Below are 27,949 nucleotides of genomic sequence, written 5' to 3' on the forward strand. Positions count from 1 at the left end.
AGGATATATTTCTGGAATTGAAAGGCTGTGTTGTACATTATTAATATTTAACATTTAATTGATATTTCTAAAGATTGTGCCAATTATATGCCAATCAATGTATACTGAGAATCTGGCTTCAATTTTTACATCGAAGTCACAAATCCATTTGAAATTTATTCTGGGAATAAGGTAAGGATCTAATTATCTTTCTCCTCTAAATCTGGCTCAATGTTTTTATATACTTTACTGGATTAATCTTTTCTTAATTTACCACATATTAAATTTGGCAAGTGCTCTTAGATATATTCAGGCTTTGAATTCTGTTCCATGACTGTTTATTGCTACTCCATTTTCACCCTGTGTTTATTTTTCTTGTTTCATGCTTTATTATATGACAGTGCAATTACCCTTTATGAATTTGATTTTCTTGTTTTTTTCATTTTTTTTCCTCTCAATGAATTTTGGAGTAATTCTGTTTAGTCCCAAACTAGCAAACAACAAAAACAAGCTCTTAAAATACTTTTGGGATTAATATTGGAATTTTACTACATTTGTGGATTAACTTAGAGAGACTGTAGAATACTTTTAGAATACATTATCGAGTTACATTTAAAGTAAGACAGAGAAAAAAATAATATTGATTTAATGATGCATATCTCTATATTAGAATATTTTGAGCTGTAAATGACAAAAATCAGGTAAAACCCAAGGTTAAGTATAAAAGAGAGTTTATTGGCTCATTTAACTGATAAATCCAGTGGTAAAACTAGTTTTCAGACATGTCTGTATCTCTGGGTTCAAACAATGTCATCAGGACTTGGTCTCTGTCTTCTGGCTTAGCTTCTTTAGCTTCAATATTAGACAAACCTCCACATGGTAGCAAGGGTGGCCTGTCTGCTCTGTGTCTATATGGTCTTTAGCACCTGCAATATCATAACATCAGTGGGAGAGAGGTTGTTTTTTGTTTTTAAATAGTGTCAGCAAAAGTACCAATTATGGTTCTCATTGGTCAGGTCTGCATCAAGTGTAAAAATGGGGGCAGGGTGGGGAGTTGGGAATCAGCCCCGCTTCAAGCACACAGGCTAAGGCTGGTGAGTGGTGGTTTCCTGAGAGGAATGTGGAGCAACCAAAAAATCAGGTGTATACACCATAATACCTATTTATTTATTTATTAGATGGAGTCTCCCTCTGTTGCCCAGGCTGGAGTGCAGAGGTGTGATCTCGGCTCACTGCAACCTCCACATCCTGGGTTCAAGTGATTCTCTTGCCTCAACCTCCTGAGTAGGAAGGATTACAGGCGTCTGTCACCACACTCAGCTAATTTTTGTATTTTTAATAGAGACCAGTTTTCACCATGTTGGCCAGGCTGGTTTTTTAACGCCTGACCTAAGGTGATCTGCTCACCATGACCTCCCAAAGTGCTGGGACTACAGGTGTGAGCCACCATGCCCCAACCAAAATAATATCTGTTTATAAAAAAAAGGATTTAAAGCAACATTAGCAAATATTATTAAGTTAAAGTTCTAATACTATTTTTTAGATTATGAAGTTATTTTAGGGCCATAACCGTGAAAAGAAACCAGGCCATTGGGCAGGAAAACGTAATTTGTTAGAATTATAATGCAGATTCTTGATGTTACTCTTCCCTCATTTCTTGATCTCATTACTGCTCCAAAATCTTGCTTCATAAATTTATCTTGTTTTGCAGCTTAATCTCATCTTCTATTTTCTTCCCCTGTGCCTATGGAACCCCATTCCCTACCTCCCTAAACAAATCAACAACCCTTTCAATTCTGCTGCTCTTTTAAGCTCCTCTTCTTATATTCATCAGCCAATTGTTTAAAGTCATCAATGATTTCCTTAACCATCAAATCCAATGGTCTTGGATTCTCCTTGATGGCTTGCTGTCTCTGTAGTATTTGACAACACTGGCTGACCTTTCCTTTTTGAAACCTGGAATCTTAGTTGCTATGAAACACACCCTCCAGATGTTTCTCTTAGCTTTCTGATGACTTTGTTTACTTTGTTGGTTTTTCTTCCTCATCATCTTTATACATGGGTGATTCTCAAAGTTCTGGCTTCAAATTGTTTCACTATTCACTTTTTTTTGGCAGTTTCAAATACTGACTTTCAAAAGGGTATACATTTTTTTTTTTTTTTTTTTTTTTTTTTTTTTGAGATGGAGTCTCATTCTGCCACCCAGGCTGGAGGGCAGTGGCTGCCTCCCACGTTCAAGTGATTCTCTTGCCTCAGCCTCCCATGTAGCTGGGATTACAGGCGTGTACCACCACACTGGCTAATTTTCGTATTTTTAGTAGCGACAGGGTTTTGTCATGTTGGCCAGGCTGGTCTCAAACTTCTGACCTCAAGTGATCCACCCACCTCAGTCTCCCAAAGGGCTTAGATTACAGGTGTGAGCCACCACACCCGGCCTACATCTTCTATTTAACTGCTTCTGATCAGTTCCTCTCCTAACACCTATGTGATTGAATCCTAACTGTTCATTATCAAGAAAGACACAGCTTAACTTCTTAACTTCTTCTAAAAGATCTTCCCCTTCTGAATCCCATGGTAGTTTTTTAACTTGCATTAGTTACTTATGTGTCTTACTTTCTGGCTTATAAGCTCCTTCCCTCCCTCCCTCCCTTCCTTCCTTCCCTCCATCCCTCCCTCCGTCCCTTTTTCTCTTTCTTTTTCTTTCTTTCTCTCTCTCTTCCTTCTTTCCTTCCTTTTGGATATGGGGCCCTTGCCCTACAAACTTCTTTAGGAAGATTTTCTTCTTTTTAAACTTTTATTTAGGTTTGGGGTACATGTGAAGGTTTGTTGTAAAGATTATTTCATCACCCATGTATTAAGCCTTTTTCTGCTCCTCTCCATGCTCCCACCTTCCACCTTCAAGTAGACCCGAGTTTGTTCCTTTAAGATTTTCTAATTCAACTCTGCATCTTGCATACTGTAAAACACAGTGCTTTGTATTTTTTCATTTCTTTATTCAACATACATAAGCACTATGTATTGTGCTAGGAGCTGGGTAAGTGGTTAAAAAAAAAAGGGGTTTCTGCCCTCAGACAGTTTAGAGTCTTGTGAAAATACATATTATGATATATAATCAATGAAACTTTATTGAAAGAATGAATCTTACATCTTTAACTCCTTTTTCATCTTCTCTCCCCAAACTCCTGACCTACCTTCCTGTACCCTTTCCCCGGATAAATCCCACAGATTTCTCAAACCCAACAGCTGAATTGGATTCATGTGCTATGGACACAAGTAAGTTTGCCCCATGTTGAAGAAACTCACAATCAAGCACCTTCTCTCCCTAAACCTTCTGCTAATTTTAGTATCAATGTTACTATCTCCTCCTTATTGCCAAGGGGAAATCTTGGTATTCTTTTTAATTTCTTTTTTCTTCATATTTAATTCTTTAATTCAAACAATTATCCCTCTTGTTGAGGTCCTTTCACCTATAGCAAAGGTTGAAAATTAGTGACCTATGAATTGTATCTAGCCAGTAGAGGTGTTTTATTTGTTTTGTATAATATTATCAAAAATATGATTTTCCTGTTTCTCCTGAAAACTCAGAACATCTGGCAACACTGGGTCCTTATCCTTACAATTGTCCGGAGTTTTAGATGGGACAGCTTAATCAACTCCACCATTATAAACTCTATTACTCCTTGTTTTTTTTTTTTTTTTTTTTTTTAATCACATCCAGTCCATTTCCTCACTTAAGAAACTTTCTTAGTCCCTATTTTAGGCATTTGAGTTTGCTGTCTCTCGCCTATATGATCATAGACTACTAGTAGTGGAAGAGATATTAAAAGATCATCTCATCTAACAGTCTCCTTCCTCTCTCCACTCTTTAAGAGATGGAGAAATGAGGTCTAAAGAACTTACATTACCCAATCAATTGCATACAGCTAATGTCTAACAGGATTCCATAATATGCCATTAGTCCCCCTCCCTCATATGGATCATGTGAAACTTAATATTTACCCTTTGGTTTAGTTGTGAGGAACCTCAGAACCCAACTTGTGGCACCCCTCTAGTTAATTACATGGACATTTTGGTATGAAGTTTTGGGGTATTAACACACCTCTGGCTTTATTTTGTTTTCTAGTTACTTTTGCCTCAGTTTCTCTTCCAATCATTTTCTCCTATTATAGTATATATTTTTTTCCCCCAAGCATACTCAATATTTTGTGAAAGAGGTGGGACATCAATACAGGCATAAACTGTCAGGCTGTATTGTCTGGCTCCCAATTTCTTTCTTTCACCTGTCATTGTCCTCTGGCTACTCACATTCTCTATTTTCCTTGACAGCCAAACTTCTTGAAAGAATCGTCTTCACATGCTGTGTCCACTTCATCCTGCCTTTTCAATTCACTGTAAACAGATTCAAAGTCTTCAATGCCTTCTTTGTTGCTGTGATATTAATACCAAAATTATATCGCATTCATACAGTTATGCAGGACACAAAATGGTTTTCCCTAAATCATCTCAACTATAAAAAATGCAGAGAAAAAAATTAATAGGTAACACATGAAAATTTTGTTCTGGGTAGCTGGATGACTGGTGAGATTTATTTTCTTTTTAAAAATTTCCACAATTTTAAAAACAAGCCCATTAGAACACATCCTGATGTAAATTGGAAATTCTCAACTTACATTTTCTAAACGAAGACAGAAAACTAGAAAAGTGACAGTGAAGTCACTGGGCTACACTTCATTTCACCTTAAGACTGACTCAGAAACAAGGGAGTGTAACCCAGATCCCCCCGTCCAGCGGCTGGGGCGCGGGGCACTACTGGATAATCTCTTGTTAAGATAATTTTAGGAGAGTCCTCACCACCCCTTAGCTCATCCTAAAGGACCTCTGACCATCACCTCTCGCGCTAACGGCTCCAAACCGCAGATAACGGTCAGTCGTCTCCAGTTGTCCTGGTAACAGCCAGCAAACACAATCCCGCCTCCGTAACGCTTCCCAGAATGCTGTGCGTTTTCTGTCTTCACTTCCAGGTTCGGAGAGCCAGTTTCTTCCGGTTTCTTCCGGAAGTGTCTGCCTGGGGGTCACCTGGCGTTTTCTGGCTGCGTGGCGTATTGTTGGGCAGGGTCACGGGGACCCTTTTGTTTCTCACGGTGCAACAGTACTGGAAAGCTAAGCAAAGGCTTTACTCTCACGGAATTTTGGTTGGTCGTTGATAGACGAATTGGACGTTAAAGAGCCAAAGGGTGCATGTGTTAGCTTTACCTAACCATTCCACAGTGTATACATGTTTCAAAACATCATGTTGTATATTATAAATATAATTTGTGTCAACTAAAAACAAAAACATTAAGTACTAAAAGCTGTGGAGTCAGAATGTTAGAGATGAATTTTTGAAATGAGAACATTTTATCTGGGAATAAAATAGTAATTTGGGGCATATGTGTAGACTGCGGTGGTTTTCAGTATGTCTGAAGAGTGAAGAGGTTAAGTATGTCTTTATACTGTATGCAGATGAAGGTACACATGGCATCCAAAGCCCACTCAATTTTTTAAAGCTTATTTTTCTGATTAGAAAGGTAATACATGCTTATTGAGGAACATTAGAAAAATTCAGAAGAATGTAACAAAAAAATTTCAATACCTGCACAACCATTGACGTTGTGGTATGATTTTTTTTCCCTCTATCTGTGCCTTCAACAATGAGTATTGAAACAGTTTTAGCTAATTTAGTAAGGCTATATTGCAGCTTTGGGTTTGTACTTTTTTGCTTATTTGTGTGGCTGAAGGGTATTGCAAATAGTCTACAGGAATAAAGCCACATACTTAACAACCAACTAATCTTAGACAAAGACAACAAAAATAAATAATGGGGAAAATACACTATTTAATAAATGGTGCTAGACAAAGTGGATAGACATGTAGAGGAATGAAACTGTACCCCTTTCTCTCACGGTATACCAAAATTAACCCAAGATGAATTAGAATTAAATGTAAGACCTGAAACAACAAAAATCCTAGAAGAAAACCTAGGAAAAACTCTTGTGGACATTGGCTTAGGCAAAGAATTTTTGAGCAAGTCCTCAAAAACAAATGCAACAAAAACAAAAACAAATGAATTTTATTAAGCTAAAAAGCTTTTGCATAGTAAGATAAATAACCTACAGAATGGAAGAACATATTTGCAAACTATGCATCCAACAAAGGACTAATATCTAGAATCTACAAGGAACTCAACTGAACTAGAAAAAACTAAACTCTATTAAAAAGGGGGCAAAGGACAGGAATAGACATTTCTCAAAAGAAGACACGTAAGTGGCCAAAAAACATGATAAAATTCTCGACATCACTAATAATCAGAGAAATGCAGATTAAAACCATGGTGAGATACCATCTCACACCAGTCAGAAGGACTATTATTAAAAAGTCAAAAAACAGATATTTATGAAAATTCAGAAAACAGGGATTGCTTATACACAGTTGGTGGGAATGTAAATTAGTACAACCTCTGTAGATACTAGTATGGAGATTTCTCAAAAGAACTAAAAACAGAACTACCATTTGACCCAGCAATCTCACTACTGGGTACCCAAAGGAAAACAAATTATAACTGGGTGTGGTGGCTCATGCTTCTAATTCCAGAGTTTTGGGAGGCTGAAGCAGGGGGATCACTTGATGCCAGGAGTTTGAGACCAGCCTAAGCAATACAGCAAAAACCTCCATCTCTACAAAAAATTAAAATGTTAACCAGACATGATGGTGCATGCCAGTAGTCCTAGCTACTCGAGAGACTGAGGTGGTAGGATTGCTTGAGCCCAAGAATTCAAGGCCGTGGTGAGCTATGCTTACACCACTGCACTCCAGCTGGGTGACAGAGCAAGACCCTGTCTGTGAAAAATAAAAAAAAAAAAAAAAGAAGGAATTGTTATGACAAAAAGACAAAGACATACAATCAACCACCAACCTAAGTGTCTACCAACAGATGGTTAAAGAAAATGTGGTATGCATATACCATTGAATACTTTGTAGCCATAAAAATAATGAAATCATGTCTTTTGCAGCAACATGGATGGGGCTGGGGCCATTATCTTAAGTGAAATAACTCAGAAGCAGAAAATCAAATACCACATGTTCTCACTTATAAGTGGAAGCTAAACACTGGGTACATGTGGACACAGAGGAGAATAATAGACATGGGGGACTACAAAAGTGGGGAGGATGGGAAGGGAAGGGTGAGGGTTGAAAAATTAACTATTGGGTACAATGTTCACTATTTGGGTGATGGGTACACTAGAAGCCCAGATCTCACCACTACATGATATATGTAATAAACCTGCACACATACACCCTGAATCTATGTATACAAAAAGAAAGCATAAAAAAAATCCAAATAGTATTTCAAATGTTTATAGGCTATGGTCCATTTCTAGGCATAACTAGCCTTCCTTCAGTATTCCAAACTAATCACACTGTATTGTAATGGCTTAGTTTTCCATATGTGTATGTTTTAGTTCTATAACTGGATTGAAGGCTAGTTGTGTGGTCCTAGATATATTATTGAATTTTGCTGAGCCCAGTTTCTTTATCTGCAAATTAGAGATAATACTTTGCAGGGTTGTAGTGAGGATTAGAAATAATGTGTCCACGGTGAGTTTAATTAAAAAGTAGTTATTTTTTTGACCTTTGGCTTTAGCAGTCTATGTACATAGCAGGTGTTTGTATTTTTATAATATTCCAAATGAATAAATATCCTAGCATCATACTCGATTTAGATATTTATTGAGCATCTGTGACACATAAAGCACTGTTTGTAACCCCAAAGGCCTGGTGAGCCTATATTATTGAGGAATGTTTCTTACATAAACCACATGCTGCTCTTCAACTTTAGCAATTTTCTTAATCATCTGTTTCCTCAGTCTCTTAACACATTGCCTGGCCCATCATAGGTGCTGAATAAATGTGTGAGCTGAGCGGAATAATTTCGTAGGAAAAGAGAAACACACAAATTGGATAAAGCCTGGCAGGCTATGATGAAAATAATTAACAGGTTCAAAGTACTTTGTACATTGGGAGATAAGGAGACATTAATTGTGATGAAGGTATTTGGGAATGCCCTGTGGAGTAGATGTGGATAACCCCCAACATGGGCACCCAGGAAGGAGAGCTGTGCAAACCCCAGGCACGGTTAGTGCCTGAAGAATATCTTAGTTTATAGCGTTATTACTCAGCTATTTCCTTTATATAATCCTTTATATATAATCATATATTAGTTTATAGAATTAGTGCCTGAACTATAACTTACTGCTTACAGATATCTAGTAATAATTATATATGATATAATTATATATGATTATATAATCAAACTTACTACTTATATCTAGCATACTTAGTTCCATAAATCTTTCTATATAATCATATAGCTATTGTAGTTGGAGCTGTACTGACACATTATTGCTGATTTATGTAATCCTTCCATATAACCATGTAGTAGTTTATAGCAGGAGGAATGCCTAGAGCAGTCACAGAACAGAAGCAGTACATGGAAAAACAGCCAGATCAGGATAGGAACCAAAGACCCAAGTGGGGGTGTCCCTGCCTGAAAGGGCATACGCTGTATGGCAGGCTTGGAACAAGAACCTCTCCTCCTGATAAAGCAGTTGTAGTACCTTGCATCCAGTTCCTGTGGAAAGTAGTCCTCAGGCCTGAGATCCCGCAAATAACGGAGGGAGAAGAACCCCTCTGGTGTGACCAGTCATGGCAGCTGTACAGGGTGTCAGTCTTTTCTCTCTTCTGTGCTAGCTCAAATCATTCTCCCATAAATATCTTAAGAGCACAAGTCTGTCAGCTCCCACTGCATTGGCTTACAGTATCTTTTAGAAAACCTTTGAAGTCTCCAGCCCCCAGATAAGAAGTGTTGTGCACAACACCTGTTGCACACAGCCCACCTCCTTGCCTTGGTGACCTAATGCGGGTGGACCCTTTTTTTGTACATGATCCTCTACTACTGTGCATGGCCCATCTCTCTGCTCAGGTGACATAATGGGGCGGCCCCCTTGCTTGTGACTCACGTGATTATGTATGCCCTATCACTAAGCTTATAGATGATGACCTCATTTATGACCCTTCCCCCTGCTTGTACCTAATAAATACAGACGATTCTGAGTGTTTGGGGCCTTGCCTGTCTCTGCTTATAGGTGGCGTGGTCCCCCGAGTCCAAATGCTCTTCACCAGTTCTTCAATGTCCTGTTTCTTTACTTCTTGGACCCTGCACCTCAGCACAGCATAAGGGACATCCTATGACCCTGTGAGGCCAACAGCTCTACAGTAGGCAGATTTGACCTGGGCTCCAGACATAGGGGCTGAGGAAAGGGGTTTAAAGATGGAAATAACAGTATGGTTATACTACTGGCATGCACCATCATGTCTGGTTAACTTTTAAATTTTTCGTAGAGATGGAGGTTTTGCTATATTGCTCAGGCTGGTTTCAAACAAATAACAGTTAAAGCTGAGAAGTGGAAATAAACAGGGTGCACTTTGTTATTAGTAAGTTATTTGGGTAGGCAGCCGAGTACGGTAAATGAATGGGTACAGATGGGCAGAAAAAATACAGTTGGTCCTACATTTTGAGGATTTTGATGTGACTTGTCAAACGTTTCTGAAAAACACTACTTACTTTTTTTTTTTATTATGCTCTAAGTCGGGCGTCCCCAAACTATGTCCCGCGGGCCGCATGCGGCCCCCTGAGGCTGTTTATCCGCCCCCCACCCCCCACCGCACTTCAGGAAGGGGCACCTCTTTCATTGGTGGTCAGAGGAGCACAGTATGTGGCGGCCCTCCAACGGTCTGAGGGACAGTGAACTGGCCCCCTGTGTAAAAAGATTGGGGACGCCTGCTTTAAGTTCTGGGGTACATGTGCAGAATGTGCAGGTTTGTTACATAGGTATACAGGTGCCATGGTGGTTTGCTGCATCCATCAACCCATCATCTACATTAGGAATTTCTCCTAATGCTGTCCCTCCCCTACTCCCCACCTCATCCCCTACAGGCCCGGGTGTGTGATGTTTCCCTCCCTGTGTCCATGTGTTTTCATTGTTCAACTCCCACTTATGAGTGAGAACACTCGATGTTGGTTTCTTGTTCTTGGAAAAACACTACTTTCAATATGGCCTGAGGCATCCTTGGGTAAAGTGGATCTGAGGGATGGCAGGGGTCGGGAAAGTGGGGGCCAGAGATGACAACTGGCCTGCCGTGAAGAAGGCAGGGAGTGGGAGGATGGCCAATGTCTTCAGCAGCAGAAGAGCTCTTAGTGGCCAGTATTCGCCCCGAGGTGAGGAAGGAGTGTCTGCGAGGAGGCGGGAAACCCTTAGCAACAGGCAGCAGGAGGCTGCAGAACAACGCTTATAAAGACCTGTCACCCACACTGGGTGGGCAGCAGCGAAGCCCGCTGCAGCCCGGCTCTTGCCTTTAAGGGAAGTCGTAGGAGCCAGCTCTGAGCGCCAGCATCTGGCCCAGCACCGTCCCGCCCTACTCGCCCCGCCCTACTCGCCCCGCCCTACTCGCCCCGCCCTACTCGCCCCGCCCTACTCGCCCCGCCCCTCGCCTCTCGCCCCGCCCTGCGCCACTCGCCCCGCCCTGCGACCCTCGCCTCGCCCCTCGCCTGTCGCTCCGGCCCCGCGCTCCCCGTCAGGTTCAAAAGTCCCGCTCCCCGTCAGGTTCAAAAGTCCCCTCCCACCTGACGTTTACCGCCCAGCCTGCTGCCCTTCTTCCCTGCCGAGGGAGGGCCTTCCTGGGCGGTCCGGTGGGCGGGAGGGAGGCTACTTTCCCTGTCTCTCTGGCCGCCCGAGCTTGGAGGAAGCAGCAGCGCGGTCTGCTGGCGGCATGGCTGGAGCTCCGGACGTGAGCGGGCCAGGCCCCGCGGCAGGGGAGCAGCTGCAGCAGCAACACGTCTCTTGCCAGGTCTTCCCTAAGCGTCTGGCCCAGGGGAATCTCCAGCAAGGGTTCCTCTCCAGCTTCTTCACCAGCAACCAGAAGTGCCAGCTTAGGCTCCTGAGGACGCTGGAAACAAGTAGGAGCCATGACCTGGAGAGTGGTGTTCGGCAGAGTGGGTCTGAGACCGGGTGGGCTAGGAGAGGCCTGGGCAACACTTGGCCAGAGGCTGCGGGTTCAGCCTCAGGGCTGAATGAGCCGGGTTCAGCACAGACTCTAGGCAGACTGGGCATCATGGGGGCTAGGTTGGGAGCCTGGGTCTCAGTTTCCCCACTAGAGGAGGCGCTGAGATCCTTTTCAGTGCTGTTTTTGGCTTGTGGAAAGAGTTTGTCTGCTTTTCTGTCACCCACTGTTCTGACAGATCATCCGATTTCTTACATAAGTTATGCAGCTAGCTATACTGTGACTTCAGAGTAAGGGTGAGGCAGAGTTTTAAAGAGCCAGCCAGGTTAATTAAGGCATACCTACGGCTGGCAGTGCAAAAACAACAGTTTTGCAAACCTACCTTTCCTTGGAAGGGGTTCTTAGCCTTCATGCATGAATGGGCTCAGAGCGTAGAAATCTCTGAAATGGTCTGTGAAATTGTGTGTGTGTGTGTGTATGTGTATGCCTAAGTACATTTTTTTAAGGGAGGAGAGAGTTAATGGCTTCATCATATTCTCAGAGACCAACGACCCCAAAAACGTTAAAGACTGCTGTGGGTTAAACAGGTACACACCTACCCATTGACAGATTTCTCTCCAGTCTCATAGACACTGCACTAGAGTAGATTTCTTAATTCCTTTACATTGACATAGACTTCCTAAGTTTACTTTCAGATACATTTAGAAGATCAGACTTAAACGTACTTGTCCCAAAGCAAGGTTACTATTTTATAGCTGGCCAGTCACAGTTCAAAAATCAACCACCCAAACATTTTACAGCCTTCTTGGGATTACCTGCTTATAGAGACTCAGGGAGGTAGGAGGAGGAAGGGGAGTAGAGGGTAAGAGGGGAGAGAATGATGATACCGTATTTACTGTACAAATATGTATTGAGTGCTTCCCAGGTTCTGGTAGGGGGAAGTACAAAGACGAGTTAGCACCCTGCTTTGAAGGTGCTTCAAAGTGGAAGAAGTGGAAAGAGTATGGGATGCAGAGTTAAATGTGGGTTCAAATGCCGATCCCTTTCCATAGGTGTGGAAGAGTGACTTCTCTGATCCTCACTATCCTAATTGTAAAAAAAGAGAAGTGAAAAAATGCCTCTTTTAGGGTTGTTGTGAAGAATAGATTTTATGGGTCTGGGTACGGTGGCTCATGCCTATAATCCCAGCACTTTGGGAAGCCAAGGCAGGAGGATTGCTTGAGTTCAGATGTTTAAGACCAGCCTGGGCAATATAGGGAGATCCTGTCTCTACAAAAAATAAAAATATTAGCTGGGTGTGGTGTCTCATGCCTGTAGTCCCAGCTATTTGGGAGTCTGAGGCAGGAGATCTGCTTGAACCCAGGAGGCTGAGGCTGTAGTGAGCTATGATTGCATCAGTGCACTCCAGCCTGGGCAACAGAGCGAGACTCTGTCTAAAAAAAAAAAAAAGTGTTGATTTTATGAATGTAAAGTACAGTGTATCAGGAGCTGAGCTGAATAAATGGTAGCTGTTTTTACAGTGGAAGGGCCACATAGTGGAGGAAGAGTCGAAATAGACAGGATGTGAGGAAGGTAGGGTGCTGAACTGAACCTCAGTAGGAATCAATGGGCCTTGATCTTCCAAAGGGTGGGTGGCTAAGAGGGCCTGTTCCTGGTAGTAAAGTGTCAATCTGCAGCTTTAAAATCCTATCCCTGGGTGGGGACCTGGTGGCAGAAACCAGGCCTCATGGGAGACTTTTTTTTTTTTTTTTCCCCCACCAAAGCAGATTTATTCTAAATGTTGCTGCAGGTCCTTTTTAAGTACCAAACCACAGTTTTGACAGCATTTTTAAGTACAAGGACTACAGACTTTTGAAACCATTTTAACTTTGTAAAATTCTTTTAGTTGCGTGAATAATAATGCACTTAATATGGTGCCTGCTACCTAGTATTCACTCAATTGTTAACAGTAAGTATTCTGCTGTGAACACTCTTGCAAGGGGCAGGTTAGTAAAGCAGTAACCTATACCTGCCTTTCTCATCTCACATTTTTGTTTTTTTTAAAGGTGAAGTCTCGCTCTGTCACCCACACTGTAGTGCAATGGCACGACCTTGGCTCACTGCAACCTCTGCCTCCCAGGTTCAAGAGATTCTCCTGCCTCAGCCTCCTGAGTAGCTGGGATTACAGGTGTGCACCACCACACCTGGCTAATTTTTGTGTATTAGTAGAGATGGGGTTCCACCATGTTGGTCAGGCTGGTATTGAACTCCTGACCTCATGATCTGCCCGCCTCGGCCTCAGAGAGTGCTGAGATTACAGGCGTTAGCCACTGCGCCCAGTCTCTTCTCACATTTCTTTTACTCGCCTATTTTTGCCTTCAATATTTTAAAAAAACCTTAGTTTCTTTTTCTTTTTTTGGGGGGGTTACGTCATATTATTTGCTGTGCATTTATACTCAGACAAGATACCTATGAGACAAATTAATATTAGAGACATATTAGGTTCCTTGTACTTTCCTGTAGTAGTCACGGGCCCATAGAGTCTTAGATGTGGAAGGGCCATCAGGAATCATCAAGGCCTCCCGGTCCCCTTGAAGGAAAACCTCTGTGCCATTGCTGGCCAGATACTCCACAGATCTCTCCTGGAACATAGTTACTTGTTCCTTGAGGCCCTTTCAATCTACTGTCTGTTGTTTTACCAGCTTTAGCTGTTGGAGAAAAATCCTTTCTCATGCTGAGCTGAAATCTGCCACATGTAACTTCCACACTTTGGTCCTTGTTCTGCCCTTTGAAGAAATATTAACTGAAGAAATATTAAATAAGTCCCACATCCCATCCCGTCAATACTTGAAGCTACTGTGGTCCTAGTTAAGTCTTCTGTCTCCTTTCCACCCCCCACAAATCCTTTCTTGCTTCTTACTGAAAATAGTCCCGTGGTATCCTAGTCACCATCCCCTGTGGAAGAGCTTCAGTGGCAGGTCCTGTTTAGAGTGTGGTAGTACTCAGCATGGGACATGGTGTTGCCAGCATGGTCTGACCAGGATAGAGAACAGTGTGGCTACTGGCTTCCTCAAATCTAGGTACTGTGCTGTTGTTCACATCTAGGAATGTGGCCCTAGATTCCCTCAGTCTTTTGGTAATACATTGTGTTTGATCATTTAAATAAAAATGAACTTTAAAAGCATATTCAATATTGTCTAAGATGCTTAGTAGGACCATCTTGGTATTTGTATTAGTGTTTTATTTCAGTACAAATTTGCTTTGATGTTAATTTAAGCTTGTCCTCTTGTTTCAATTTTTACTAATTTTAAGATAAGATTACTTTTTTTGAGACAGAGTCTCACTCTATCATCCAGGCTAAGGTGCAGTGGTGCGATCTCAGCTCCTGTAATGTCTGTCTCCCAGGTTCAAGTAATTCTCATGCTTCAGCTTCTCTAGTAGCTGGGACTACAGGCATGGGCCACCATGCCCGGCTAATTTTTGTGTTTTTAGTAGAGACACAGTTTTGCCATATTGGTCAGGCTGGCTCGAACTCCTGGCCTCAAGTGATCTGCCCACTTTGACCTCCTAAAGTACTGGGATTACAGGCATGAGCCACTGTGTCTGGCCTGTGAGTTACTGTTTGATAATATACTGCTATTTGGGTAGTTTAATTGGTGCTACTTTTCCAGTGAACTTAATTGACTCAATATCTTTTTTAGATCCATATGTCAAACTTCTGCTTGATGCTATGAAACACTCAGGTTGGTAAGTAACTCTTTTTGAAGTGCTGCTCTGTTGTCTGGCTGCTGAAAACAAAAACCAAGTTCTCTTTTTTTTTGAGTCAGAGTCTCACTCTGTCGCCCAGGCTGGAGTACAGTGGTGCAATCATCTTGGCTCACTGCAATATCTGTTCCCTGGGTTCAAGCAGTTCTTCTGCCTCACCCTCCCAAGTAACTGGGATTACAGGTGCCTGCCACTGTACCCGGCTAAGTTTTATACTTTTAGTAGAGATGGGGTTTCAACATCTTGGCCAGGCTGTCCTTGAACTCCTGACCTTGTGATCGACCTGCCTCGGTGTCCCAAAGTGCTGGGATTACAGGTGTGAGCCACTGCACCTGGCCCTCTTTTAAGAGAACTGCTTAAAATTTCTCTGAGGTCATGAAGTCTTTTCCATAGGGTAAATGGAGGTAATTGGCTGCATTGTCTCCAGGCAAGCCTTGTTCTCTTTGGACATCTTCTGCCCTAACTCATCTTCTTTTTTTTGAGACAGAGTCTTGCTCTTCTTGCCCAGGCAGGAGTGCAGTGGTGCTGTCTCGACTCACTGCAACCTCTGCCTCTCAGGTTCAAGCAATTCTCTTGCCTCAGCCTTCTGAGTAGCTGGGTTGACAGGCATACGCCACCATGCCCAGCTAATTTTTGTATTTTTAGTAAAGATGGGGTCTCACCATGTTGGCCAGACTGGCCTTGAACTCCTGTCCTCAAGTGATCCACCTGCCTCAGCTTCCCAAAGTGCTGGGATTACAGGTGTGAGCCACTGTGCCGGCCCAACTCATTTTCTAGCTTTTACCATTCACCCTATTAGTAAAGACAGTATTCAAAATTTTCTTGTAAGTAGTTACCAATCCTGGGCTTTCTGCTACAGCAGCCCGAGCATTATTTTTAATGGAGAAGAAATCTCAGCTTGTTATTTGGGAACCTTGCAGATGTTGTATAACTTTGAGGGGCTTAAAGGAAGTCACTTTTGACATCCAGTTCTTAACATTTGGGCCCAAGGGCAGGAACTTCAGCATACTTGCAATATGGTCATAATCAGTTGAACAAATGCTTTATGGAATCATATCTATAGAATTTGAACTAGGATGGATTTTACATATGATCTCCTTTTTTTTTTTTTTTTTTTTTTTAAGTTAGAGTCTCTCTCTGTCGCCAGGTGCCAGGCTGGAGTGCAGTGGCACAATCTCGGCTCACTGCAACCTCCGCCTCTCGGGTTCAAGCAATTCTCCTGCCTCAGCCTCCCGAGTAGCTGGGATTACAGACGCATGCCACCATGCCCAGCTAATTTTTTGTATTTTTAGTAGAGATGGGGTTTCACCATGTTGGCCAAGATGGTCTCGATCTCTTGACCTCATGATCCGCCTGCCTTGGCCTCCCAAAGTGCTGGGATTACGGGCGTGAGCCACCGCGCCCGGCCTACAATCTCCTTATTTTACAGATGAGATGACCGAGTCCTGAAGGTGTTAAGTTTCTTTCCCAAGGTTCTCTATGTGTTAGTGGTGGAGGGCATTTACTATATGGTGGAGGGTCTCTTGAGTCCTGGCCCAGGGCTGTTTGCCACCTGCACACTGCTTCTGGACATTGTCTCTTTAATCTGTTCTTGCCTTTTAGTGCTGTTAACAAAGATAGACACTTTTCTTGCGAAGACTGTAATGGGAATGTCAGTGGAGGTTTTGATGCTTCAACATCTCAGGTAGGCATTAATTGCCAAATTGTTTCTTTCCCTTAAACCCTCTCTCCTGGTATTTTTTGAGCATTGTCCATGTGCTCAGCATTCTGTTTGGTAGACTTTGTGTAGGACTAAAAACATAAATTAGTTATTCTTTCTCTAAGGAGTTTACTCTTAAAATCTCTTAAGGAGTTTACAGCCTCACAGGGAAGATAAGACATGAACACAGATACTTATAAAATGAGGCAGGCTAAACCATTTTAGATGGGTTTGGTTACCACAATGGGACAGTGATGTGATTGACTGAAAGGTACCAACTGATTTGACTAGAAGATGTAAAGCTTCCTTAGGGGCAGAGCACGGGTAGCATGAGCAAAAGTGCATGCTGGGAAACTGCACGGCATGTGTAGGGAATGGCATATTGTCTAGTTTATCTGGAGGGCAGGAACATGGGGGGAATAAGGGAAAATAGGATTGGAAAGAAATGGTAGCCATATGGTGGGGGTCTTTGAATGCTAATCGAAAGAGTTTTACCTTTACAAGGTGATAGTGCTTGTGAAAATTGTCATTAGGGGAATTTTCTTATCTATATAACATGGGCAATAAATATATCTATTTTATGGAATGATTATGAGAATTAAATGAGATATCTCTTATAGAGTTGCTTATCTTAGTGCCTGGCCCATAGTAAGCATTCAGTAAATTTTATTACTAGTTTTAAGTCATCAGAGGGTTTCGACAGAGTCTTGGAGGTGGTAGATAATGTCATGTGATGAGGGTAAATGGTGGTGTTATAAGTAACTGTTTCACACTTCAATATATAATTCATACTTAACTATATTTACCTGTTTCCTGCTGGAGAATTTTATATGTATTTAGGTTATTGATAACTTTTTTATAGTAATCATGGGAAGTGGCAATGTAGAACAGGGATGAGAAGTCTAGATTTTGGAGTCAGATTTGATTTCAAACCTAGTTTCCCTGCTTATTATCTGTGGGGCTTGGGCAAGTTATTTTTTGTCTTCTCAGTTTCCTCATTTGTAAACTGGTAATCACAATACCTATATCCCTCAAAATGGCTCTGAATAAGTTCACCCCCGTTCCCATCCCCCCAGGGTTATATAGAGTGTACATCTTGAACTTTCATCCTAATTCTCAGCAGTGTTGAAGATAGTTGGGCACCCTCTCCTTTAATTTAAAAAAAAATTTTTTTTTTTTTTTGAGATGGAGTTTCACTCTTGTTACCCAGGCTGGAGTGCAATGGCTCGATCTCGGCTCACTGCAACCTCCGCCTCCTGGGTTCAGGCAATTCTCCTGCCTCAGCCTCCTGAGTAGCTGAGATTACAGGCACGCACCACCATGCCCAGCTAATTTTTTGTATTTTTAGTAGAGACGGGGTTTCACCATGTTGACCAGGATGGTCTCAGTCTCTTGACCTTGTGATCCACCCGCCTCGGCCTCCCAGAGTGCTGGGATTTTAGGCGTGAGCCACCGTGCCCGGCCTTGTTTTTTAAATTATTATTTTTTGAGATGGAGTCTTGCTCTGTTGCCTGGCTGGCGTTCAGTGGCGTGATCTTGGCTCACTGCAACGTCTACCTCCCAGTTCAAGCGATTCCCCTGCCTCAGCCTACCAAGTAGCTGGGACTATAGGTACACGCCACCGTGCCTGGTTAATTTTTTGTATATTAGTAGAGATGGGGTTTCACCATGTTGGCCAGGATGGTCTCCATCTCCTGACCTCATGATCTGCCCATCTTGGCCTCCCAGAGTGCTGGGATTACAGGCGTGAGTCACTGTGCCATGCTATTATTTTTGAGACAGGGTCTCACTTTCTCACCCAGGCTGGAGTGCAGGGCACGATCTGGGTTCACTGCAACCTCTGCTTCCTGGGTTCAAGTGATTCTCCTGCCTCAGCCTCCCGAATAGCTGAGATTACAGGCATGTGCCACCATGCCTGGCTAATTTTTGTATTTTTAGTAGAGACAGGGTTTGCCGTGTTGACCAGGCTGGTCTCAAACCCCTGACCTCAGGTGATCTACCCACCTCAGCCTCCCAAACTGTTAGGATTACAGGTGTGAGCCACTGCACCCTGCCTATTTTTTAAAAGAAAATTTTCATTATGAAGCATCTCACTCATACAGAAGTATAAAAAAAACCTGTATGTACACTTTCAGTAATAAGAAAGTACGCACCTATGTAACTGCCACCCAGATTAGAGAAAAAGAAGGTTACCAGGACTTCAGAAACCTGTGTGGTCCTCTTGAATCAGGTCCTTTTCCCTTCCTTATCCTGACTTTTGTGGTAACCATTCCCTGCTTTTCTGAATGGCTTTACCATCTACATAAATAATCCAACAATGTGTGACTTAGTTTCCTGCTTTTGAGCTTTATGCATGGAATACTTTGAGTTTCATGTATTATTTTGTGGTATTATGAAATCGTACAGCAGTTAGTCTCCAACTTAGTTCCCACATTCAACACTTGTGAGATTGTTTCATGTTGTTGTGTGTACCTCTCTGGTTTATTTAGTTTCCCTGTTACATAGTATTTATTTCGTTGTGTGTTTATACTACAGTTTATTCTAATATTGATTGTTTACAACTTTATTATTATGAACAGTGCTGCTATGAATATTCTTGACCTTCACTACTGGTGCACATTTGCAAGAGTTTCTCCAAGGTATACTCCCAAGAGGCAGAATGACTGGATCATAGAGTGTGTATACACTTGACTTCGGCTGTTAATGCTGAACACTGTCTCTCTGTGGTTTCTAGTATACAGTACTCTTCTGGTTGCTTCTTTGCTAGCTTACCTTCCTATATCAGCACTTAAATATCAAAGTCCCTCAATCCTTGGTCATAGAGCCCCTTCTTTTCTTACTCTGTTCTCTGCCAAGGAGGTCTCATTAATTTTCTGGGGTCAAAGCTCACTTTTAAGAACTACACATTCCATATGTCCAAGTGCCCATTTAACACCTCTACTTGAGTGTCTTTTTATTTATTTATATTTTTAATGAAAAAGAATTTTTTTGGGACAGGGTCTTGCCCTGTTGCCTAGGCTGGAGTGCAGTGGTGCAATCATGGCTCCCTGCAGCCTTGAACTCTTGTACTCAAGCGATCCTTCCATCTCAGCCTCCTGAGTAGTTGGGACTGTGGGCGTGAATCACCGCACCTGGCTAACTTTTTAAATTTTTTGTAGAGATGAGGTCTCACTGTGTTACCCAGGCTGGTCTTGAACTCCTGGCCTCAAATGATCCTTCCACCTCAGCCTCCCAAAGTGCTGGGATTACAGATGAGAGCCACTGCTCCCCGCCTGCTTAAGTGTCTTAAAGACACTTTAGATTTGAAATGTCTAAGTCCAAATTCATGATTTTTACCATCCCCTATCCCCACCCAACCCAGTCTTCTAGTTTTGCATGTCTCAGTGGATGATGCTACCATCAATCCTATTAGCCAAGCCAGAAATTTATGGATCATCGTTGATACCCCTGATTCCTTCCCCATATTCTATCACTATATTTTATCTGATTTACCTCCTAAGTATCTCTTTCAACTTCTACCAGTCTAGCTGAAGTACTGTTCTCTTGCCTAGAATATTAGCCTTCAGCTAATTTCTCTGCATCTAGTTTTGGCCATCTCCCGCCTATTCTTCCAACTATAGTTAAAATGATGAAAGCAAAATAAAACAAAAACAGTCTTCTGTTTCAACATTTCTTTTATCCTGAGAGCTTCCCAGTGCTCTTAGGGTAAAGACAAGGTCTTCAGGGAGTTGGCCCCCGACCTCACCAGCCGTGTCTGTTGCCTACCTCCCTCACTGCTGTGCTTCAACTCTAGGCCTCTCCGTTTAGCTTCTCAAGCATTTTCTTCCTTCAACCCTCCCCCTACCCTTTGCATAGGTTTTTCTCTCTATCTAGAATACTCCCTTCTCTGCACCTCAAATTTTATTTCTGTTCATTCATTAGATACCAGTTCAACTATTCCTTCCACAGAGAAGCCTTTCTTTACCTCTAGACCAGGTCAGGGATCCTTTCTTTCTTTCTTTTCTTTTTTTTTTTTTGAGACAGGGTCTCCCTTTGTTGCCCAGGCCAGAGCGTGCAGTGTCGTGTTCCTGGCTCACTGCAGCGCCAACCTCCTGGGCTCAAGTGATTCTCCTACCTTAGCCTCCCAAGTAGCTGGGACTATAGGCATGTGACACCATACCTTGCTAATTTTTATTTTTAGTTTTAGTTTTTGATAGAGATGGGATTTTGCTATGTTGCCCAGCCTGGTCTCGAACTCATGGGCTCCATCAGTCTGCCTGCCTCAGCCTCTCGAAGTGTTGGGATTACAGCGTATTACATTATATATGCTCATGACAACCTGGGCTTTTCTTCATGACAGCTGTCATTGCATGTATTTATTTATTTATTTATTTATTTATTTATTTTTTGAGACGGAGTTTCACTCTTATTATCCAGGCTGGAGTGCAATGGCGCGATCTTGGCTCACCACAACCTCCGTCTCCTGGGTTCAAGCAATTCTCCTGCCTCAGCCTCCCGAGTAGCTGGGACTACAGGCGTGCACCACCATGCCCAGCTAATTTTTGTATTTTTAGTAGAGATGGGGTTTCACCATGTTGACAAGGATGGTCTCAGTCTCTTGACCTCGTGATCCACCCGCCTCGGCCTCCCAAAGTGCTGGGATTACAGGCTTGAGCCACCGCGCCCGGCTATTGCATGTATTTAAACATTTTGATAAATATTTGGCTAATTTCTATCTCCATTACTAGATTATAAATCTATTAATAGGTCTCAATATATATTAGTTGAATCAATGATGTTGAATGAATGTATATAAATATATAAATATCTGGGGCATATCCCAGCGTCTGGCAGTAGTAAATGGCAGCTATCGTTATTAGGATCCCTTGTGTCTTGCTAATTCTTTTAGGGCCCTGCTCAGTGTGCTGTTCGCTTTTTGTACTTCTTTCTGAGGACTTTTCCCTGGCATTTTCCCTCATTCTAGTAAAATGAAGACAGTGGTGGTCATTCAATGCTCATTCAGAAACTTGATAAGTATTTACAATATATTCTAATTTAATTCTCACATTTCTATGAGGTAGGTATTCTATCTCCTTTTTATAGTTGAGGAAACTGAGGTACAGAGATATTAAGAAACTTGCACAAGGTCACTGAGTTAGTAAGGGCTGGAGCTGAAATTTGAATTTGTCTGCTTCATTCCAAAGCCCACTCTCTTAACCGAATCTGAGACAGATTAGTATGATCAACTCAGTGAGAATGGTGCGTGAATACGTGTCCTCAATCTAAGTACTATTGTAGTCCAGAGAGAGGAGAAGAGAGAAGTTACGTCATTGGGCGAGGCAAATGGAGCATGTACAGTTAGGACTGGGACCTTTCCAGTGTGTAGATGTGTTGTCAGTGGAGAACAGTGGGTGAAAGCATTCCAGGCAGGTGAATTCCCTCACTTCTGGGGGGAGAAGGGAGGTCATGTGGGAGAGAAGATCGAGTCTATAAAAGGAGATTTTAGGAATCACTGAACTTTCGTTATTTGGTGTCTCCTAGATAGTTTTGTGCCAGAATAATATCCGTAATCAGGCCCATATGAACAGAGTGGTCACCCACGAGCTCATTCATGCATTTGATCATTGTCGTGCCCATGTCGACTGGTTCACCAACCTCAGACACTTGGCATGCTCAGAGGTGAGTTTTATTGTATGAGTTTTATTGCATTTTTCTGCAGAACCCTCTATGCGTGAATATTTTATTCAAGTGTAATTTATTTAAATGTATTCCTCTACCTTAGTCTTGAATTTCTGTTTTTAACTATCATTGAATGTAATTTTTGATATACAGCTAGAGGAATTTAAAGTATATTTTTAGAATTCTCTTAACTATATTATTTAAGTCCTAGTAATAGTGATGACTGACTTTAATCAGCTATTAATTTTTTCCTATTGAATATGTTTTATAATATGAAAAAATAATAATTAACATTTACTGAGGGCTATGCTCCAAATACTGTTCTGTTTGCATAGATTCTTATTTAATCTTCACAATAACCCACTTAGATAGATATTATACTATTATTGTCCCTGTTTTATGTATGTGGAAAGTGAGACAGTTGTTTAGATTTCAAAGTTAGTAAGTGGCAGAGGCAGGATTACAACCAGTGTTTTTAACTGGCTTGCCTGGCTGCCTTCCATAGAGCTCCTTGCTTGCCCTAGAGTAAAACGTGCTTATCTCCAAAATACAACATAAAAAGGTATTTATTACTAAGCAAGTTGGATTGCTCTCAGAATATGGTCCTAGAGAGAGCATATTCTGCATATACATATACTTGCATGTCATTAATTGAAGAGTTAATTAAAATAATCTAAATCTCAAGCCTATACTTTATAACTTAGATTATTTTCCCTTCCTCTTGAATATGTAGCCCCCCCTGCATCTAATTATAATTCCAATTATTTGGAGAATAGACTGAAACTTGAGCTTTTAAATAGGTCTCTCTCTTAAGTGCTATGAGAATTAATGCCTTTTAGCTAAAGTGTATTAAGTACTTTGAGCTCCTCAGAGGAATGAGGCTATAATATTGTAGAAGGACCAAGAAGTGGGCCATTCTCTTTATGATGAATTAGCAAAAAATGTGGTCAGGCTGCCTGTAGAATCTATGTGGATAGTTCTAAGACTTTTTCATCCACTGAAGTATAGTAAATCTGAAAATGTGTGCTAATTTCCGGCTGTCATGCTCATAGTGTGATCAGTTTGGAATGTTCTTGATTCTTTGTGTTTTGTGTTGCTTCATTTTTCACAGGACAATCAAGTCCCTAGAGGAAGGTCATGAACTTATACTGGTTTGAGGGAAGTTCCAACAGAGGTTGGGGCTAGGGCTGGGAGGGTCATATGCTCAAAGTGTCTCAGATATTAATGCATTCAATTTTAAGCTCATGCTGAAACTGTTTATCTCAAGATGCATTCTTGAAGTACTTTTGGTAATTTCTACAAGTATTTATATCTTGTTGAGTGTGTGTATTTTAACTCTGAGGTCTAGCTCTCTACTTTTTGTCCCAAAAGAAATTAGTTCTGTCAGTAAAGCTATAGCATGAAATTTAGAAAGTTTCCTTTGGTAGGCAATTGAACTTTTCCCCATCTCTACAGCATATTTGGCATTGTCTAGCATAGCTCATAGATATCTGTTCTTGTCAATAGAGTTTAAAAAGTTCTTTATGAAAAAGTCTTACAAATACTCTTTTCTCAGACAAAGATGCAAATTTTATATTCTTTTCTAATTTAAAACATAGGTTGATATCATAAAGATATATAGAACATGAGCATTTATTTTCTTTTTTGTTTGTCTTCTGTTTGATAGGTTCGAGCTGCTAACCTTAGTGGAGACTGCTCACTTGTAAATGAAATATTCAGGTTCCATTTTGGATTAAAACAACACCACCAGGTAAAAACTAACATGAAATCACCTACTCTCCAGAGTGTTACGAGTGGAAATAATGAATAAAGAAATGAGAAGTACATTCAGTATTTGAAAATTGAAAGAACTTCCTCTATGAAAAGAATGCAAAGTATGTACCATTTAAACAGAGTAGATGGAATTTAGTTCTACTTTATAATTATGGGCAAGCTATGTGAGTCAATAAGTGTGTGAGAGATTTTAATAATGAAAGGGGCTAAGGTCTTGTACCTGGGATACTTTTTGATGGGGGTGGATAAGGAATGGAATTGAAATCACAGCCTGTCTTACTGTTATGCTAGCAATTCTTGACTTCTGTTTTCTATCATAGCATTCTGGAGACAAAAAGTGTAATCCCTTTCAGAACAGAGAGTGTGTTGTTGCACAGGTTATGGCTATGTCTCAGTGCACCTGTAAAGGCTATATAATGTGACAGGAAACCTTTGGCTTTGACTTGACTATGATGAGCTTAGCTGAGAAGGGTTTGTGTAAGCAAAACAAAAACCAAAACCAAAAGAGGTAGCTATAAGGCAAGATTATCCTGCTAGAAAGGCTTGGAGATCTGTATTAGATGGATGTGGGGAGAGGAAGTATAGAACTTAATGGATTGATACTGAATGTGAGCAGTTCTGCCCAAAGTCCACACTTAAGAGAAAGGCTGGTCAGTGATTTTCTACAGTAAGAGCCTGCTGAGCTGGTTTGTGAAGTATGTGAGCATCAGGATATCAGTTCCAACTAGGTGAAAAAAGATAGGCTTGGAACGACAGGAAAGCCCTTGGTTTTTTGGAAAAGGGAGTAACTCAACTCTGGGGTGGAGGGTGAAAAGTCACAGTGAGCTACTCAGAGATATTGTGAACTTAGTGAATGGGAGCGAGAAGAAAAGCCTGCTGCCTGCAAAGGGTGATTACTCTGGACAGTGAGGCATTCGGCCCATGCCAGGTCATCTTAGTGATATGCCACTGACTTGTCTTGTGCTGCATGTTTTCTGTGCCCTTGTTTTGGCTTCTCTGGTGAATTCTGTGTTCTGGCTCTCAGTGGAGAGGGTGGAAGTGGGGTACACATCAGCACGCCCCTAGAGAAGAGGATAATGTGGTTAAAGCATGTGCTGGCATAACTCATGGATATCTGCTCTTGTCAATAGAGTTTGAAAATTTTTTTTTTTTGAGATGGAGTCTCTCTGTTGCCCAGGCTGGAGTGCAATGGTGCGATCCCAGCTCACTGCAAACTTCGCCTCCTGGGTTCAAAAGATTCTCCTGCCTCAGCCTCTCAAGTAGATGAGATTACAGGCCTGTGCCACCATGTCTGGCTAATATTGTATTTTTTTTTTAAGTAGACATGGAGTTTCTCCATATTGGCCAGGCTGGTCTTCAACTTCTGACCTCAGGTGATCTGCCTGCCTTGGCCTCCCAAAGTGCTGGGATTACAGGTATGAGCCACTGCGCCTGGTGAAAATTCCTTTAAAAAAAAAGTTGTATGGCCGGGCGTGATGGCTCAAGCCTGTAATCCCAGCACTTTGGGAGGCCGAGGCGGGTGGATCACGAGGTCAAGAGATCGAGACCATCCTGGTCAACATGGTGAAACCCCGTCTCTACTAAAAATACTAAAAATTAGCTGGGCATGGTGGCGGGTGCCTGTAATCCCAGCTACTCAGGAGGCTGAGGCAGGAGAATTGCCTGAACCCAGGAGGCGGAGGTTGCGGTGAGCCGAGATCGCGCCATTGCACTCCAGCCTGGGCAACAAGAGCGAAACTCCGTCTCAAAAAAAAAAAAAAAAAAAAAAAGTTGTATGTATACTCTATTTTCAGAAAAATATGCTAATTTTATATTATTTTCCAATTTTTAAAAAATCAGTTCATATAATAAATAGAGCATGAATTTTTTTTCAGTCACCTATCTTTGTGATGGGTTTGAGATGCGCACAGTCTTTGAAAGAGAAGCTTTCCTCTTTTTACCATTGGGTAGCAGCAGCAGAAAACAAATAGTTAAAGCGATTGAACAGAAAATATGTGGAGGTAGTAGGAATGTGGCTGAGGAGAAGGTCTTAGAGAATGGAGTTCCTGCCTTTGTATAGCATGTACCCAGAGAATAGAAACAGCAAGTACAGCTGCCAATTGTAAAATTGCACAGTCATACCTTTATTTTCACAGAAATTTATTATATCTGAAAAGAAGTAAATCTGTGGTCTACACTTGTGTTTCCTAACCCTGTGGCTTCAGAAGACAAATTTTTGGTATCTTTTATTTTTGAAGGGAAGAAATTTCCTCTCTTTCTAGCAACTGTTGTTTTGGCTTCAAATGGTTCTTCCTTTTCTTATTTCTTTATGCCTGGGTGTTTTTTTTTTTTTTTAAATCAGTGTTTAGTAAAATTTAGGTTGAGAAACACTATATTCCAATGTTAATGAGTATCTCCAGCTTGAGCACACTGACCAGGCCAAAGAAAAACTGGGAACATGCAGAGAAAATGGATGATCGTCAGGATGCACAGCCATCCAAACCAGTGTTTGATTATTATTATTATTATTATTTTTTTATTGCATTTTAGGTTTTGGGGTACATGTGATGAACATGCAAGATTGTTGCATAGGTACACACATGGCAGTGTGGTGTTTGATTATTTTTAGGAAAAGGTCAAATGCCATTCTTCTTAGTTTTAGTTTGGGCCTGGGGAGAAATAAATGGATTAAAAGCTCTCCAGGAATTGGAATGGCAGGGTCTTATATTTATTAAATATTTAAATTAGAGTATTGAGATATTCTAGTCTATTACTATGAAACATTAGGTAAATTATTATTTTAGAAATAGAACTTTATTCTTTATTTTTTTAAAAAAGAGACAGGGTTTCACTATGTTGGCCAGGCTGGTCTCGAACTCGTGACCTCAGGTAATCCGCCCGCCTTGGCCTCTAATTACAGGCATGAGTCATTGCACCTGGCAGAAACAGAACTTTAATATCTGTATAAAGAACAGTCAGGAAAAAAAGTTGTTTAATTCCCCCCCCACCCCCAAAATAAAGGTACTTTCCAGGTTTGGTTAGATATGTGTATGGTTTTTTGTTGCCTCCAGAGAAGACTGCCCTTCTCAAAGGAAAAGTTAACTAGCATTGGTCAACTGAAAAGAAAGAGAGCTACAGAAGTGAAGTATATTTTAAATTTATTTATCAAAAACGTCAATCAGAACCTTATAGACCTTTTCTTTTGGTGATTTTGCAAACTGGCAGATACTGTTTGGCAGACACTACCTAGAATTCCTGAGAATGACATCTGCTTATATTAGTGGGAAAGATGAGAAAATAGAGAAGGTCATACTTATGCCTAAATAATTTTAGATTGAACTAAAAATTCTCCTTAAGAGTTATGTATCTTTGTTCAACTTGTTTTCTTCTTTGGAATGACAGAAATTAGTAAAATAATATGAGAGGAAATTAATTTTATCAGATATTAAATAAAATGTATTATTTCATGATTAAATGTTTATATAAAATTAAAGCCTCATGCTTTTCTTTCCTTTTAGACTTGTGTGCGAGACAGAGCTACTCTTTCTATCCTGGCTGTTAGGAATATCAGCAAAGAAGTAGCTAAAAATGCGGTTGATGACGTTTTTGAATCTTGTTTCAATGACTATGAACCTTTTGGAAGGATCCCACATAACAAGACTTATGCAAGATATGCTCATAGAGACTTTCAAAACCGTGATCGGTATTATTCAAATATATGAGCACAATGACATTTTATAAATACAGAACTTACATCATCATGAAGAAAAAAAATTTGGTTCTCAAGTGAACAAACATAACATGTAAACAATTCATTCAATCCAGATAAAACAGAAGACTGTGATTCTAGCGTTATCATCAGAAAAAGCAACTATGGCAAAAAGTGAAATTGCTTTAAACTCCAAGGCAAAAATTTTATCTTTATAGCTAACCATTTAATAAATAAATAAATTACATTTTTGTATTTTAGTGATTCGTTTTTATTACATGTGATTATTTTAAAATTTGATTATGAAACCT

General features: G+C 41.1%; 1 protein-coding gene and 1 long non-coding RNA gene across 2 annotated transcripts; one reads left to right on the forward strand and one right to left on the reverse strand.

The window, feature by feature from the left end:
• Positions 1–619: 619 nt before the first annotated feature.
• On the reverse strand, positions 620–4,956 carry LOC141585133 (uncharacterized). Its single transcript, XR_012518464.1, has 3 exons — positions 4,869–4,956; positions 4,285–4,368; positions 620–905 (listed from the first exon to the last, which is right to left on the reverse strand). It is a non-coding gene; the product is annotated as an uncharacterized LOC141585133 (long non-coding RNA).
• Positions 4,957–10,753: 5,797 nt separating this feature from the next.
• ATP23 (ATP23 metallopeptidase and ATP synthase assembly factor homolog) lies at positions 10,754–27,898 on the forward strand. The gene is made up of 6 exons (XM_003926507.4): positions 10,754–11,032; positions 14,757–14,802; positions 16,423–16,504; positions 22,040–22,177; positions 23,844–23,927; positions 27,448–27,898. The coding sequence occupies exons 1-6, from the start codon at positions 10,846–10,848 to the stop codon at positions 27,649–27,651; spliced, it is 741 nt and encodes a 246-aa protein (XP_003926556.1). The 5' UTR covers positions 10,754–10,845; the 3' UTR covers positions 27,652–27,898.
• The last annotated feature ends 51 nt before the right edge of the window (positions 27,899–27,949 follow it).

Source organism: Saimiri boliviensis, chromosome 7 (assembly GCF_048565385.1).
Source record: "Saimiri boliviensis isolate mSaiBol1 chromosome 7, mSaiBol1.pri, whole genome shotgun sequence".
In the NCBI taxonomy this organism is placed as follows: domain Eukaryota; kingdom Metazoa; phylum Chordata; class Mammalia; order Primates; family Cebidae; genus Saimiri; species Saimiri boliviensis.